Here is an 18,092-nt window from a genome sequence, read left to right on the forward strand (position 1 = left end):
AGCGATGTGGGGAAATAAGAGGAGCCAATCTACACTGAGCTTGCGCAATGAGCTTATAGAATTGTACCATATCAGAGATGGGGGAGATATTTTAGAATGCTCCCCTTTGTAAAGCACACACACAAACACTGTCCCTGCATACAGTACATTACCACACAAGGGAGAGAGCTGCCCTAAACACTGATCTCTGATATGTTTGTTTACTCCATGCAGGAAGGGTTTGTTTGCTTTTTAGGTGGGGAATCTCCTCCTATGGCAGTGAAACACTGCACACACAGGGTCCTGATTGTGGCAACAACAGCAATTGTCCACAGCTGTGCCAGTGAGTTCTCTGATTGCTGCCAGGCAGGAGGCACCATTTACATTTCCCACAATGCCCTGTAACACTGGACATAGCATTCCATACCCTCCAATGTTTCGCTGATGAAAATAGTGATGTCCTATTCTGTTGTAGGACGTGGGTGGCGCTGTGGGTAAAAGCCTCAGCGCCTAGGGCTTGCCGATCGAAAGGTCGGCGGTTCGAATCCCCGCTGCGGGGTGAGCTCCCGTTGTTCGGTCCCAGCGCCTGCCAACCTAGCAGTTCGAAAGCACCCCCGGGTGCAAGTAGATAAATAGGGACCGCTTACTAGTGGGAAGGTAAACGGCGTTTCCGTGTGCGGCTCTGGCTCGCCAGAGCAGCGATGTCACGCTGGCCACGTGACCCGGAAGTGTCTGCGGACAGCACTGGCCCCTGGCCTCTTGAGTGAGATGGGCGCACAACCCTAGAGTCTGTCAAGACTGGCCCGTACGGGCAGGGGTACCTTTACCTTTACCTTTTATTCTGTTGTTGTTGTTGTTTTACTTATACCCCACCCATCTGACTGGGTTGCCCCAGCCACTTTGGGTGGTTTCCAACACATATAAAAAACATTAAAAAACCATTTAAAAACTTCCCTATACAGGGCTGGTCTCAGATGTCTTCTAAAGGTTGTACAGTTACTTATCTCCTTGGATCAGGGGTTGCATAACTCCATACCCACATTTCTCTGATGAAAACAGGGACATCCTCAGGAAAAGCAGGACATTCCAGGATCAAATCAGAAACCAGGACAGCTGTAAATCTGGGACTGTCCCAGGAAAATAGGGACATTCCTCTGGAGGGTCTGGCATTCCTCTGGGGTACTGTGGGGAATAAAAATGGCAGTTGCTCCCTTGTATGGGGCCCAGGGTGTGCCTCAGCAATGATGACCCCTCTCTTCAGTACTGTCAAAGCGTACCAGCTGCTGATGGAGCAGGGAGATACAATCACAGAAATGTAGAGTTGGAAGGGACTATGAGGATCATCTAGTCCAACTTCCTGCAATTCAGGAATACGCAGTTGTCCCTGACGGGGATCAAACCTGCAACCATGGCATTATCAGCATCATGGTGTAACCAACTGAGCTATCCAGGCTTGGCATTGACCAGGGGTCAGCAAACTTTTTCAGCAGGGGGCCGGTCCAATGTCCCTCAGACCTTGTGGGGGGCCGGACTATATTTTGAAAAAAAGAACAAATTCCTATGCCCCACAGATAGCCCAGAGATGCATTTTAAATAAAAGCACACATCCTACTCATATAAAAACACCAGGCAGGCCCCACAAATAACCCAGAGATGCATTTTAAATAAAAGGACACATTCTACTCATATAAAAACACGCTGATTCCCAGACCATCCACGGGCTGAATCTAGAAGGTGATTGGGCCTTAGTTTGCCTACCCATGGCATTGACTAATGTAAGTTTGAAGTTCCAGAGTCTGGAATCTTTCCTAGCGCTTCAATCTGTGTAATAGATAGATGGATTATCTCTGTCGATTAACTATGGTAGTATTAATTCTGTTCCATGCTGACATACTTCTGCTTATAGTTAACATGCCCCATATTTCACATCATGGCCAGACTGAAATGGAGGGTTCAGTTTTGTCGATGAAGAAATCTGGTTAGTTTTCCCCTTTCCCCCCTTCCCTGATGCAAGTATAGTTGCTCCATTCTGTGTCGTTATGATCCCCCAGCAGCTGCAAGCTCTGCATCCTACTGTGGGCTGTTAGGCTGTGTAAGTGCCAGAAATTATGAGTGGTGGTTTAATATGCATAGTTACAGCTACACATCAGCCAAAGTGAATAATAGCCAGACTGTAAAATAATTACAACAACGTCTTGAAGAGAAGCCAGGCACAGAGACCAGAGCCATTCGTCTCCTTTAATTTGTATACAGTTCTGTACAACGGCACAAAAAAAAAAAAAAAAAAGGAAAACGGGAAAAAACTTTCTGAAGGCACTTGCAAAGGGGTGTGTGTGTGTGTGCTTGCTGAAACAGCTGGACAACTTTTATTTTGAAGAAAGAGGAGAAGAGGGAGGGGAAAAGAAGTAGTGAAGTCTCCGAACTAACGAGCTTGTTTTACAGTGCAAGGGAGCCTCTGCATCAAAGACTTTGACCCGTGTGTGTAAGACGTGTTCTCATGACTGGAATAATCGTAGCACTTTTTCTTCTCCACGAGTCAACTGGCTGGCGAAGTTTTGCATTTTTCTCAAGCACCTGAGAGGATTCCAAGGCACTTCCCCACTTTGATTGACTTGACTCCAGCGCTGCTGTTAACAGCCTGCATGGTTTGGTCTTGCTCAGACGTTATGTGGTCTCTATGGCCTCACTTTGCTCAACTGTCAGAGAGAGGGAGGGAGGTTTTCCCCAGCACCCAAAAAAAATCCACTGTGTTCTCTTCAGCACAGTAGCTAAGTACAGGTCCCCTGGTTGCTCCCAGGTTCTCGCTGGAACTATTTTCAGGCCAAGGAGATTCCCCCACCTTCATTTAAATGGCTGATTGTGTTACAATTAGGAAAAAGCACCTCCAGAGACCAATCTTTAGGTAAGTAGTGCCATGATCGTTTCTTGGGATCAGTGTAATTCTTCTGAACTTTTCCTCTCGCATCTCTTCTTGCTAACTTGGATTTCAGATGTGAAAGCAAATAAGAGGCTCTCCACAGCAGGAGTCTAAAGTTTAACTGGCTCTGCGTGCCAGCAATGTCCTCCCCCCCATAATGATATAGTCATTTTCGTGGAAGTTGGAGTAAATGTTCTGAGACATTTGTTGCAGAAGCTTAAGAGGGAGGAAAACAACAGCAACAACTGAAAAGAGGCTGAAACTTTCTACGAAGTTTTCTGTGGCATTTCCATGCTTGCTAAAGATGCACAGAAACCTTTCTTTTCCTAACACTTTGCTGTTGCTCGGACCCATTCTGGAACGGTAGAGCCCTCTAAATGTTGTACATTGTTCAAATTTGGCTAGCTGATTATGTTTGTGTGCCAGAAATGTAATGCCTACTAATGACACATGATTTGCAACTTCTGCAGCTCAGTGTTACATGTACCTACTTGAAAATAAGTTGCAATGAGTTCAGTTGCACCTACTCACTGGTAAACATGCTTAAGGCTGCAGCCTTAATAGCATGTTTGAAGTAACATGGAAACTAAATGCAATTACTTTTCTTTTTCTCAAAGGAACTATGCAACCAACAAGACCTGATGTACATTTATTCAGTGATAACTCCCATTCATGTGAATGGGGCATATTCCATAGGAAGGAAGAGGGAGATATCTAGTTTGGTTTGCGGTTTAATGCGAACTTACCTAATTTATGTCCAGAAACAATATGAAACTGAAATGCAGCTATCCTTAGAATTTCACACTTCTCCAAATTCTGCAGAGCAGTTCTACAAATGATGTATAAAACATTGGATATATTCAGGAAAGTGTGCATTTATGTATGTACATTATGTTAGGGGAAATTGCATGCAAAAATGTGTGTACTGAGATCAATGGCACACTGAAATGCTGACAAATTTTCACAAGGACTTTTTCTTTTAAAATAAAATCACAAACTGTTGCGGAAACCTCGTGAATTGAATTAAAACTGGAAAAATGGGAAACAGAGATAAGTGGAAATTGAAAGATTCATCAGTCCCTACTCCATAGTAAGTGTATTTAGGATTGCTGCCGAAATATATAATGGGGTTCTTATAGCAAAAAAATAAAAACCATGAGACAGAAGTAAATGAGTTATAACTCTGATTCTGCTGTGTAAGTTTAGACGGCAAGAAATCCCATTGAAGTCCATTAAATTATGACTACAATGCTATGCGCAGTTACTTGGGAATAATCCTCATTGAGTTCAGTGGGATTCCTTCTATGCAGGCATGTATCGGAATGGGATGAACACAACCGTTGACCATTAGTTTACACCCAAAATCAGGCGCGACTGAAGGACATTTGCATATAATGCAATCCAAATCAAAACACTAGTATATATTCTGAGTACATTTTGACCTGTAAAACTAGGCCGGGGGGGGGAGGAAATCTTATGAATGGCAATTATGTTTTTATTGTATGAGTTTCATCTCATTTGTTTATTTTATGGCAAACGTCTTTACACCTTTGCTTTAGGCTTAGCCTGATAAAGTGAGGAATTGCATAGCTATATAATAAATATAAAGCAGAACAATCACAGCTAGTCCTGCTGCCTCCTTTAAAACACCTCTGGGAAGAACACGATGACAACAAGGAGATCTTGTTGCCAAAGTGTTGATAAGCTACATGAATGCCAAGTTCCAATGGGCCTCAGAAGGGCAAATGGGGCCGCAGTTTGATAAGGTGTGGATATCTGCCCAGAAGTTAAATTCCAAAGATAAGATCCTTTGCCTTCTGTGTGGACTCAGATAGAGTGTCACAGTCAGCTTGACTCACTGCGAAAGACAAGTGTCCAGTGTTGGCATCCAAGTGTCCCTATTTTCCAGGGACGACTCTGATTTAGAGCAGCCATCCCAGTTTCTGATTTAATCCTGGAATGTCCCACTTTTCCTTAGGATGTCCCTGTTTTCATTAGAGATGTTGGAGGGTATGGAGTTATCTGACCCCCGAGCCATCTGAAGGCAATCCTGTATAGGAAAGGTTTTTTTAATTTTTTAAAATGTTTTTTATATATGTTGGAAGGTGCCCAGAGTGCCTGGGGCCAACCAATAAGATTTCTGAGGTATAAAGAGTAAAATTGTCATTATGAAATGGGATGTCCCTGTATTCATCAGAGAAATTTGAAGGGTAGGGCACTGTCAGGGCCGGATTTAGGTTTGATGAGGCCCTAAGCTACTGAAGATAATGGGGCCCTTTTTATGTCCAGCTGTCCTTTGTCAACAACAAATTGTTGCTGTTTTTTTGTGTTGAATATATGCTATATGGTAATTTATGGACCTAATAGGTATCTAAAGTCATTTGCACATAACAAATAGGAGCCTACACAACACAAAACACTGTTGCTGTATGTAGGTTTGTTTTTTTATCTTATACTTTGGAAAATTTGGGGCCCCCAAGAGACTGGGGCCCTAAGCTATAGCTTGTTTAGCTGATACGTAAATCCAGCACTGGGCATTGTGCAGCTGCAAGTCACATTTTCAACCAACCTTTGCTGCAATTTAGGATTTTATGCTGGCACAGAAGTTCCCCCATTCACAAGGCCTTTTCCCCAATCGCTTCAGGCAAGGAAATAGCATTCTGCTGCCTGCAGGGTGTGGTTCAGCCCATTGAAGAGACTGTGGAATCCCCTTACACAGCATTCCTGTACTATTATCCAACTCTTCCTCCAAGGAGCTGAGGTTGTCATGCAAGGTGATCCTCATAACAGTCCCATGAGGTAGGTCATGCTTAAAAACAGAACCACCGGACTGTAAAACTGTAGAGTTGGAGGAGACCCTGAGGATCTTCTCATCCAACCCCCTGCCATGCAGGAATATGCAGCTGTCCTATACAGGGATTGAACCTGCAACCTTGGCATTATCAGCACCACACTCTAACCAACTGAGCTGACAAGCCCAGGTCACCCACTGAGTTCCATGAGTGGAGATTGGAACCTGAGTCTCTGTCCCGCTCCAAGTCCATGCACTATGGAGCGACTATGGAGTTGCGACGCTCATCTCGCTTCAGGCTGAGGGAGCCAGCGTTTGTCCACAGACAGGTTTCCAGGTCATGTGGCCAGCAGGACTCAACTGCTTCTGGCGCAATGGAACACCGTGACAGAAACCAGAGCGCACGGAAATGCTGTTTACCTTCATGCCACAGCAGTACAGCGGTACCTCGGGTTACAGATGCTTCAGGTTACAGACGCTTCAGGTTACAGACTCTGCTAACCCAGAAATATTATCTCGGGTTAAGAACTTTGCTTCAGGATGAGAACAGAAATCGTGCAGTGGTGGTGGCGGGAGGTCCCATTGGCTAAAGTGGTGCTTCAGGTTAAAAACAGTTTCAGGTTAAGAACGGACCTCCGGAACGAATTAAGTTCTTAACCCGAGGTACCACTGTACCTATTTATCTACATGCACTAGTGTGCTTTTGAATTGCTAGGTTGGCAGGAACTGGAACAGAGCAACAGAAACTCACTCTGTCATGAGGATTCGAACCGCCGACCTTACGATTGGCAAGCCCAAGAGGCTCAGTGGTTTAGACCACAGCGCCACCCACATCCCTAGTATTAATGCACCTCCGGCTCTAAAGCATATTTTCTATTCAATGCTTATTTCTGTAAACCACCTGCTAACCACTGTGTGCACTGGAGTGTAGGCAGAGTCCTAGGCTTCTTCAGTTTGAAGATCTGAATTTCACAGGCTTTAGAAGCCAAAAGGAAAAATATTGTCATTTTTTTATGCTGTCGTAAAATCTTTCCAGCCACAATGCATTTCCCTTGGAAGTAAGTTCAAGCGGAACATTTTAGTGGCCCTTAAAGTAAAGGTAAAGGTACCCCTGCCCGTACGGGCCAGTCTTGACAGACTCTGGGGTTGTGCGCCCATCTCACTCAAGAGGCCGCGGGCCAGCGCTGTCCGGAGACACTTCCGGGTCACGTGGCCGTTTACCTTCCCGCCAGTAAGCGGTCCCTATTTATCTACTTGCACCTGGGGGTGCTTTCGAACTGCTAGGTTGGCAGGCGCTGGGGCCCAGCAACGGGAGCACACCCTGCCGCGGGGATTCGAACCGCCGACCATGCGATCAGCAAGTCCTAGGCGCTGAGGCTTTTACCCACAGCGCCACCCGCGTCCCATTAGTGGCCCTTACCTCCAGGTAAATAAAGACTGCAACCCTGCGCACTCTTTCCTGGGAGTTAGCTCAACTGAACTCGGTTGAGCTATGTAACAACGAACATGGAACTATAAGAGTATGGTAGAGCGTGAGACTCTTAATTTCAGGGTCATGGGTTCAAAAACACATTGGGCAAAATGTTCCTGTACTGCAAGGGGTTGGACTACATGACCCACACGGACCCTTCCAGCTCTGTGATTCTATTATCACAGCTTTTGGTCACATATAGGCTTGAACTCTAATATACTTGAGAATGTGTTCTTAAACTGTACAGGAAAATAATAATAATAATAATAATAATAATAATAATAATAATAATAATAATAATAATACATTTAGAATTTGCCAGTCACCCTATACACAGTTAGGCCATTTAAATACCATTGGCAGTAAGGGTTTTCAGCAGCCGTGCCATTTGCAGAGTTGCGGCAGCCTTTGTAGGCTGCATTAATTTACATTTTAAAACATCTATCCTGTACAAGTGTCCAAAGCTTGACATGGTTTACAGACGCTTCAAACAAAAAACCTGCACAAAATGACAATTAAATCATAGTCAAATATAAACAGAGCAAAACTCTACTGTGTGTCAGCTCCAGTCATAAAAACCCAGGTTAAAAGTGACGCTCTCCTGAAGGTTTAGTTTGGGGCCAGTCATCAAGGGAAGCGAGTACTGTTGTTTCGGGGGGGGGGGGGCAGGCAGTGGGATTGCTTGTTCTTACTCTACGGCTTGGTCCACACATGCAGCGGAAGGAGGTGAGAAGGAGATAAGAGAGTCCTGAGGCTGTTGTAGAATGGATTGTACCCAGTGCCGGATTTACGTATGAGCTAAACAAGCTACAGCTTAGGGCCCCACTCTCTTGGGGGCCCCCAAAAAAATTAAAGGAAAAAAACTGGATGTAGTTTTACGAAATATAATATAAAAAACAAATAAAATAAAACCTGCATACAGCAATAGTGTTTTGTGTTGTGTAGGCTCCTATGATGTAAGTAATGCCCCCCCCCCCCCCGCTAGCCTGCTCCCTAAACTATCACTGGTTTGCTCATTTCTACATATAGGGTGCCTACATTCTGCATGTGCAAATGGCTTTAGATACCTTTTAGGTCCATAAATGACCATATAGCATATATTCAACACAAAAAACAGCGACAATTTGTTGTTGACAAAGGACAGCTGGATATATAAAGTGCCCCATTACCTTCAGTAGCTTAGGGCAGTGTTTCCCAACCTTGTGCCTCCAGATGTTTTTGGCCTACAACTCCCATCATCCCTGACTAGCAAGACCAGTGGCAAGGGATGATGGGAATTGTAGGCCAAAAACAGCTGGAGGCACAAGGTTGGGAAACACTGGCTTAGGGCTTCATCAAACCTAAATCCGGCCCTGACTGTACCACTTCAGAGAGCAGGTAGAGGAAACATTTTTGAATGCTCCTTGCTTTGAGGGGATAAACAAACAAACAAACAAACAAACCCGCAATCCTGTAAGTAGTATTGTTGGAAATGGGCTGGGCTAGAACCTTGATTTGCTAGCTTTTTACATGCAGGAAGCCCACTCAACCATCTCAGGATCCTGCTGAATTTGTCAATCAAGCCTATTTGCCCTGAATACTGGAAACACTGTGTCTCAAACACGGATGGAAAACCCACATTGGCTGGGATCATAGGAGCCGTCTCCTAGGTCCCTTCAGTGCCCCGCAACAGGGCCCGCCAAAGTTGTTGAGCATTGCCATTTGAATGGTGTGCATGTGCTGCTTCTTGTGATCAGTTATGCGAGGCTGGGCTCCCGCGATATTTTACTCAAGTTGGCCCCCTTGGCTGGGATTGTGCATTCAGATGAAATGTTGGCTCTCATCTGTTTTAGCAAATTCACACAAACACATGAAAGGCTTACAGAACATGGCTGTGCAAGTCTACTCAGGGCAAATTAGGTTGGCATGGCAGTGCCTAATTCATCCTGATGAACTAGTCCTCAAGCATCCCAATATGTTTTATAGCAGGTTTCAGGTGTGTGTGTTTATGGCTTCCCCTGAATTTTACAGACTGGACAGATCTGCTGACTGATGCATCTAAAACAGGGATAGCCAATATTGTGCCCTGCAGATGCTGCAGGACAATGGCTCCTATCACCTCTGGGCATTGGCCATGCTGGGTGGGGCTTACGAAATATGTAGCCCAAAGCATAAAGGCAGCACCACATTGACTATCCCTGACCCACAGTATAGCATGGTACTTTTATTGAGTTTTATTGCATTCTCTTTAATTGTTTTAAACTGGAAGCCATCCACTTAAACGGAAGTGCATCTTACAAATTCACTTAATACTGATATTGTTGTCAATGGCGATAATTATGATGAGGGATGTGTTGTGTGTCTGGGGCTATTGCACAAGACAGAAAGTGGTTGGGTAGAGGAAACAGGTGGTGCAGATTCTCCCTTGCAAGAGTTACCAAAGGAAAACAGTCTTGAAATAGAACCACTAAGCTAGACAGGGGTTGGGGAAGTCTAGAAAACAAGACTACAGCACAGATACTGTAGTTACTTCCCTCTTGTGTCTTTTGTGGACTGGTGCAGCTCAGTTGCTTCTGGGCTGTGGTTTGAGAGAGGCAATTCTCAAGTTCCCCAAGGAGGATCTGGATGCTATTTCATAAAAGGTAAAAGGTAAAGGTACCCCTGCCCATCAGGGCCAGTCGTGACCGACTCCAGGGTTGCGTGCTCATCTCGCTCAAGAGGCCGGGAGCCGGCGCTGTCTGAAGACACTTCCGGGTCACGTGGCCAGCGTGACGAAGCTGCTCTGGCGAGCCAGCACCAGCGCCGCACACGGAAACGCCGTTTACCTTCCCTCTAGAAAGCAGTCCCTATTTATCTACTTGCACTGTGTGCTTTCAAACTGCTAGGTAGGCAGGAGCTGGGACCGAACGACAGGAGCTCACCCCGCCGCGGGGATTCGAACCGCCGACCTTTCGATCGGCAGGTCCTAGGCTCTGTGGTTTAACCCACAGCGCCACCCGCATCCCCATTTCATAGGCGTTGGAAAATAGGGGCATCAACAGCACAGAACATTTAACCATCACTTCTGCAACAGTGCCAGAACGTCACTTATGTCACTGCAAGGCACACCTGTCCTAACTTCTCCCACTCATTGGATACTGTTATCACCAGAAGTGTACCCAGGGGTTGGCAAAACCAGGTACTTGGTCCACATAAAACCTAATAATTTCTAATGTGGGTATTGAGGGAAAGTGATTTTTCCCCGAGGCGGAGGGGCGATGGTGATACAGCACCTTGAGGTCAGGGTGCAGGGGACCCCAGGAACCCCTCTGGTTATCACACACTTCAGCTGCAATATGACAAGCCAGTCTTTGCAAATAAATGAAAAGCCGTTTCAAAAATACCTCTCTCCGTTTGCCACAGTTATGGCTCATGTTAACCAAATCCCTCCTTTGCCACTCTTTTGCTGCACTGTGGACTCAGCTACATTAGTCCCAAAACAGTGTTTTGAATGTGTTATAAACATGCAACATCAGATGGTGCTGAAGAACAAAAAACCCCCACTGTGCGATTTTCCATAGCGTGTTTTTTTCTTTTGTTATAACGACTTAATTTCTGACTTATTTATAGTGGTTCCCTCCCCCCTTGTGTAAATCCACCCTGTCTCTTCAGCTGATACGTGATGTACTTTATTGATGGTCTCTCTGCTGAGTCTAGCAAGTGTGGTGTAGGCACAGATTAGCTTTGACCAACCTGTAGTCCAATGTATTGGACTACAACTCCCATCAATCCCAGTCAGCACTAGTTGGGGTGGATGGGAGTTGTAGTCCAAAACCTCTAGAAGGCACTAGGTTGGGGAAGACTGAAATATAAGGTGTTGGACTGCAGAGATTAGGGTTGAAGTCCCCACTCAGCCATGAAATTCACCTGGTGACCTTAGGATTCTTGTTCTCTCTCACATACTAAGATCCAACACCAAGTTGTTGTAGGACAAATTGAGCACAGGAGAGGCCCATGCACTATTCCGAGGTCTTTGGAGGAAGGGGGAATTTTAATGTGGAATGAAATCACCTGAGGGTACTGTAGTAAGGTTTCAGAGGAGGAAGTACTTGAAATGGAGCCATCTGCAAGCTATTTTGTACACAAGAGACTGAGGAATACACTTGTGCTGCATGTAGATTGATCGGAGACTGAGATAAGAACAGCTGAAAAGTAAAGGAGAAGTTTGTTTTGGCACCTTAAGAAAAAATTCAGATGCATTTGAACAGCTGCCCAAACATTTGCATTTCAACCTCTTAATTGTTCCGCTGCAAGGTGAATGGCAGGATGATCCCCGCAAATATGTTGAGGGAAAACCAACTTTAATAGAATGGGATTTAGAACAGATTTGCAAAACAGGGAAGCACAACACACTTCTCTATCCCCCCCGCATATGGTTTGAAAGGGCAGCGTTAATAGCTGTCAAACACAAGATTAGCTCAGTATCAGGTGTTCCATTGTTTACTGTTAGGGACTGAACTTTCGAAGTGGCCTGAAACGGCAAAAGCAGGCAATGTTCTGATGAAGCTGAATGTTGTACTTAGTGAGCAGCTATTGCTTTTTCAAAAGACACTGGGCCCGAGTCTAGGCAGTGGAGCAGTTTGAGTTGTTATAAATTGATTTCTCTCTCAGATGTAAAAGTATTGTATACATTCAACAGCAGGGGTAGAACTTGCCTGCTCTCAGTGATTTTTATTATATATGGGGGAGATTAACTGTATGAATGAATCCAGTTCACTTATACACCCCATATTCGCGTGTAGCACTGGAATTCAAGGGGAGAGAGTGTGTGTAACATTTCTGTCCCAAAAGGAATGTATGAACAATTCTGACATCGAGAGATGGATGGGGGCCTGATCCTCCAATTTAAATGTTAGCTATATGTGTGAATAGGACGCGGGTGGCGCTGTGGGTAAAAGCCTCAGCGCCTAGGGCTTGCCGATCGAAAGGTCGGCAGTTCGAATCCCCGCGGCGGGGTGCGCTCCCGTTGCTCGGTCCCAGCGCCTGCCAACCTAGCAGTTCGAAAGCACCCCCAGGTGCAAGTAGATAAATAGGGACCGCTTACTAGCGGGAAGGTAAACGGCGTTTCCGTGTGTGGCTCTGGCTCGTCAGAGCAGCAATGTCACGCTGGCCACGTGACCCGGAAGTGTCTCCGGACAGCGCTGGGCCCCGGCCTCTTGAGTGAGATGGGCGCACAACCCCAGAGTCTGGCAAGATTGCCCCGTACGGGCAGGGGTACCTTTACCTTTATATGTGTGAATACAGGGAATGCACATACAGCAGACAGATAGGGACAGCAGCATGTGTAATTTGGAGCAGGGGTTTGGGGCCAGTGGAGTTGTCCTGCATCCCCTTTCCCCATGGAATTGCAGAGACAGGGTCCTTCCACCTACATACCCCACAAGTGTCCTGGAAAAAGTGGGACATCCCATTTCCCCCCACGAGAGCACGGCAGCCATTTAAGTCGCTGTGATCTCATGCAAGTTGGTGCCGTGATCTCACCCTGAAAAAGCACATTGGTTTCCGCAATTTTCTACATCACCCCAAATGCGTGTTCTATGGCACCGTGAGAGCATGGCCCCGAAAAAACCCCGTGTCTTTTGCGCTCCATGATCTCGTGTGGGTCATGTGACTTGTGCGGGAGCATGGACGGGAAGACGCACGTCCCGGTTTGGGGACTCAACATGCTGAAGGGTATTGCACCAACACAGAGGGCATATGAACTTCTTCAGGGACTATTAGACATGGTGGGACCATTGTGTCCCCCAGCAGCATGCCACTGAGTACCAGTTGTTTGGGAGCAAGGATGGAAGAAAACAATTGCCTTTAAGGCCTGCTTGTGGGTTTCCTGGGGGCACCTTGCTTGGCCACTGCAGTGAGATGCTGGATGCTGGTCCAGATGGACCTTGGATCAGAATCATCCAGGTTATTCTCATGTTCACCTAATGGCACAGTTTCACGAAGAAAGGATCTTTGTGAGGACTCTCCTCTTCCGCTGAAGTGAAAATGAAGCTCCTGTTCCCATGTGTGCATTCGTGTACCCTACCCACAAATGACTGCTGGATCAGAATATGCTCAGCAGCTCATCAAAGAATTCAGTCGACAGCAAGCCTAATCCTCAAAGTGGTTGGTGAATGTATATCCCATTCAGGCTACTATTAACCGTGCTTTTAAGTCATCACAAGAGAACAATAAATGGAGGGTCAAGGCAGTGCTAAACGCTATTTGGAGTTCACAGTGCTGCTTCTAAAATGTTGTATATTTTTCCCACTAAACTAGCTCGTACTGTAGCATGCTTTATTTAATTCTTGAAAGTTTCCTTCTCCTTTTATGTACATTTTAAAATGTTAATAATGGAAAAAATGACACAAGCTGTCTAGTCACCTAAGAATGATTATGTTAAATTTACCATTTTGAAAGCAAGTTAAGCTATAAATAGCGTAGGGCATGAATAGAAACTCAAATGCTACTAAATTGGTGCCCACTGAGGATCCAAACAACAACAAAAAGATTTTGCAACCCACAAAGAACCCAGGAAAAAAAACCCCTATTTGTAGAGAAAATATTGTCCATTATTGTCACAACAGAAAAAAAAAAATCAAATGGAGCTGTTCTGGTTTTTCCATAGAATATAGAATTCCTCCCAAAGCTCTGATTCGAAAAATAACTTGGTCTGGAATGGCTAGGCAATTGCATATGCTAAGGCTGACATTTAATAGCACAGAACACTGGTATGACCTTTCAAATGCTGAGCTTAATACATGTTAAATATGCCTTCTTTATTGTGATTGGAAAGAGATGTGGGATTCTGCACTGGCTGTCTTTCTTTGCTAGTATGCAAAACAGAATGAAAGAAAGCGGGTCTTTCAAGTGCTTGAGAAACAATGGAAATAATAATCTTTCCTTTCATCCCTACAAGATTAATGATGAAAAACCATTTACCCAGGAAGGCATCCTAGATATTCAAAGTGCTGCAGCTGCTACTTATTTTTTAACAAATGTGCCATAATTTTTTTAAAGCATTCACAGAGCATATAAATGTTTTCCATTAACTGAACTAATTATTTTGACATTATTAGTACAAAAGGGTGATGAAAGGGCAGGCAAGAAGGAGCCTCCACACTGAAATGGAGAGGATATATGCAAACTCCATAGCAAACCCAAGTAAATATATTGAAATGCTGTCCATTTGAGCTGTGAATCAAGGAAAATGTCCGATCTGATGGGGAAGAGAATAAGATGGACTGAAAATGGATTTATGGATTTCCTTCTCCTGCTTTCCATTGATTGTCATGATCTGAAGATATTGGCAGATGAATTGTGGTTGAATTTTCATTGAGAGGGAGTAGGATGGTGAGGATCGTAAATGATAAAGAGATGATCGAGAGAACCATTTAATTTAACCATTGCCTCATATTACCAGTGGACATTTTCCGGAGAAAGTTATACATTCATGAGATACATGAAATGGTTCGATATAGCTTCTAGTGTTCTAATGAGTTTAGAAAGAGAACATAGCATTTTATGGTACCAATAGGGAAAATTTCATTTTGGTGTGCAGTTAGTAGAGATAGAAGAGCTGTCTGGGTAATTCTGATCACTGTAGCATTGCAGTGAAAATAGATGAAATTCAGCACTGGCTTCCCATCAGCAGACATTAGCTGGCGTGCCAAAAGTTTGTAAGATGAATGGGTACAGTTTAGAGCTGAAAAATGCATTAACAAAAAAGCTGGATTCTGACAGTGTTATGGCTACGTCTTCTTAAAAGTGAAAAAATAAGACGTTTCAGGACATAATATTGGGGGAAACAGGGAAGAGTACAAATATATACAAAAGGGTATATATGAAACTTTGAAAAATACATTTTTCAATCAGAGTAGCATACATCACGTCAAGATAAAATTCCGCTTAGATATATGCAGGGCTGGCCTGCCCATGAAGCAGAGTGAGGTGGCGGATCTGGACCTGAGGAGCATGCTGCTCACCTCCTCTTCCTACATGGGTAGGCCTCACCATGTCCTCCCCCTCCTCTGCCCCTCAAACCACTGCCCTGCTCTGCTTTCCCCTCCTCTTCTGCCAGACAGGCCACAGCACCGCCACCGCCATGCTGCCACTGCCGCATCTGCTGTTGTGGGCGTGTGGGCTTGGTGCACCCATAGCAAGGGCAGGGTGCACCCATGGTGGGGTGGGTGGCACTGACAGGGCATTTTGCCTCAAGTAGCAAAACATGCCAGGCTGGCCCTGTATAGATGCATTTTTCACAAGAGAGAGCCAGTGAAATAACATGTTATTGGGGAGATGCATGTCGGGGACGCGGGTGGCGCTGTGGGTTAAACCACAGAGCCTAGGACTTGCCGATCAGAAGGTTGGCGGTTCGAATCACCACGACAGGGTGAGCTCCCATTGCTCAGTCCCATTGCTCAGTCCCAGCTCCTGCCAACCTAGCAGTTCAAAAGCACGTCAAAGTGCAAGTAGATAAATAGGTACCGCTCTGGCTGGAAGGTAAACGGCGTTTCCGTGTGCTGCTCTGGTTCGCCAGAAGCAGCTTAGTCATGCTGGCCACATGACCTGGAAGCTGTACTTGGCCAATAAAGCGAGATGAGCACCGCAACCCCAGAGTCGGTCGCGACTGGACCTAATGGTCAGGGGTCTCTTTACCTTTACCTTTATGTTGGAGTGATATATTAGGTTCGAGATTCTGAACAAAAGGGACAGGAAGAAGAGTGAATTTTGCAAAAGTGTGAGGAAGTTACAGAAACAGGATGTGAAGGATTTGGAGCAGGTGGGGAATAATGACTAAAGGATGATTCCTGGAAAATGCAACCTATCAAAACAGCTTTCTTTCTTTTCTTATTTTTAATAGGCAGCTGGGCAACAGAAAGGGGAACAAGGACATTATTTATCAGTAGCATCCCACACAGAGGAAAAATTAGAATATCTGCCGGTACATCATGCATTAAGCATCTCATATTGTTGCCATGTCATTTCCTAGTGTTTTGCCAAAACAAAGCAGGCGTTGTAATGTTTGCCCCTCTTGACTTCTGTGTCAATCTGTCTGGCATGACAATTTTGATGAATGTTAAGTGTGAGTGTGACTCTTCCACTGAAGGAAGACTGATCCATTCTCATAGTCTAGAAGATCCTCCTTCCCGTTCTGTACAAAACTTGTACTTTAACTGCATAATGCCTTGTGTGCTTAGAAAATCACGCTATTGAGAAAATATGCAATAGGAAGTGCTGATTTGAATCAAGCTGAAGGACAATTGGCAAAACTTTCCCCTTGATTGGCTGAGATACAACACCCCTCGTCTCCTGTCCACTCCAATCAATTTTGGGGGGTTGGGAAAACTCCTAGGACAGATTGGGGGGTGCATGGGGGGAGGAGAGGGAAGGGAAATTCCCTTATGCATGCAGAAATCCTTGACAGACAGAACAACTTCATTGAATACAACCTGTAAATGTAACTTTTTAAAATAGTGAATATAGTTTTTTTATATTTTCAGATTTCATAGCCCGCTGCAATGCACGTTCTGTTAAATAAGTATACACATGTATTAGCAGCTATTCTTTCATTGTGATTCAGGCCTCGTTTCCTGGTAGAGCTGAGGGTGAACACCACTGAACTTGTTATTTGCTCACTTCATTATTCATCTCTATGCCTTGGAAAACCTTGCCGTAAGCTCTAAAGAGTGAAGAATTACTTGACCTGTTGACCTCTCCACCATAATGAATCCTGTGTTTTGCTCAGGTTTTGCATGTAGTATTGGTTGTTGCAACAATCTATGAAAGGCATGTAGACACATTAGCAGTGGGACAGCATATTCCAATTACCCCTGCCAGAAACAGAGGGGCACTCTATTAAATATAGTCTGAATTCAGCACGGATAGATACATTCTGGCAGCCAGTGCAAATTTCCCTCTTATACTCTGACTTGATCCAACAGCCCCATTCATGTATCCTTAATATGATTTACCACCAGGACATCTTAACCAACCTCTATGGACTTTCATAGTGATCTGAAATCTCCTGAGGAAGCCCTGCTCAAAGTGTACCCATATTCTGAATTGAGGTTGGTGTGTACAAAAAACAGGATCTTCTCAGTGATTACTCCTCATTGTATCACTCCTGTTCAAATAAATTTACCAGGTTCATTAAAAGAAAAGAAAAAACTCTTTTGAGATCACTTACAAAATAGGGTAAGGCATTGAGATGGGTGAGGTTCTAGCCCTGGATTGCAAGCTAGTGTTGTCAATCAGCAAAATCCAGTGCCTCTTCTCCCTCTTCGCTTCCTGGCATTCTCCTTATATGGTACTGTTTTGCACTGTTGGATCATTTTGTAGTCAGTCTATCTGTCGGTTTTGAGCTTCATATCTGTTCAAATGAGTCCCAATTGATTTGGATTGATCTGATTCAATTCGGACTGATTCAGAGCTGATTTCAGATTTGATTTGGGATTAGGCTGAATTGGTTGTCTAACCCTAATAATTATGTGTTGGCAATCACATTCTCCCAAACCCACGGGAAAGGCACATACTACCCTGTCCTGGCCACAACTGGGAGTCAGCAGGTGTCAAGATGGACACCTGTGAGTAGCACCAGGCAGCCAGAGTATCAGAACCTTGGATAGCTCCAAGGAGACAACTTGTTGTGGGGGAGTTTGGAGGCTTAGAGCCAAACACTCTACAATCTCTGCCTTGTGTGTTGGTCATCATTGTGCTCAATTCAAGGTGCTCACAGTGACCTTTAAAGCCCTACATGACAGGCTCCAAATATCTGAACCACCACCTCCTTCTCTGCAGATCTCCTCAGCAAAGGAGGCCCTCTTGGTAGTTCTACCACCCTCAGAATGTGGTTGTGGTAGCCTGGGAGAGGGCATCTCTGGTAATTCATTGGTTGTGGAATTGCCTCCCTAAAGAGATACTTTCAATATACAGTT

General features: G+C 44.8%; 1 protein-coding gene and 1 non-coding gene across 4 annotated transcripts in view; one reads left to right on the forward strand and one right to left on the reverse strand.

Moving 5' to 3' along the window:
* PDE1A (phosphodiesterase 1A) overlaps nt 1–18,092 on the forward strand; it is a 146,821-nt gene that overhangs the window by 47,679 nt on the left and 81,050 nt on the right. The window contains exon 1 of one of the 3 annotated variants that reach the window (XM_028748121.2): nt 2,297–2,881. The exons of the other annotated variants lie outside the window; for them this stretch is intronic. Coding sequence (XP_028603954.2) covers nt 2,829–2,881 — 53 coding nt within the window. The 5' untranslated portion in view covers nt 2,297–2,828. Of the gene's footprint in view, nt 1–2,296; nt 2,882–18,092 lie in introns of those variants that run through there. 3 annotated transcript variants of the gene reach the window in all.
* Nucleotides 5,801–5,874, reverse strand: TRNAI-GAU (transfer RNA isoleucine (anticodon GAU)). Its single transcript has one exon. It is a non-coding gene; the product is annotated as a tRNA-Ile (tRNA).

Source organism: Podarcis muralis, chromosome 1 (assembly GCF_964188315.1).
Source record: "Podarcis muralis chromosome 1, rPodMur119.hap1.1, whole genome shotgun sequence".
NCBI lineage: Eukaryota > Metazoa > Chordata > Lepidosauria > Squamata > Lacertidae > Podarcis > Podarcis muralis.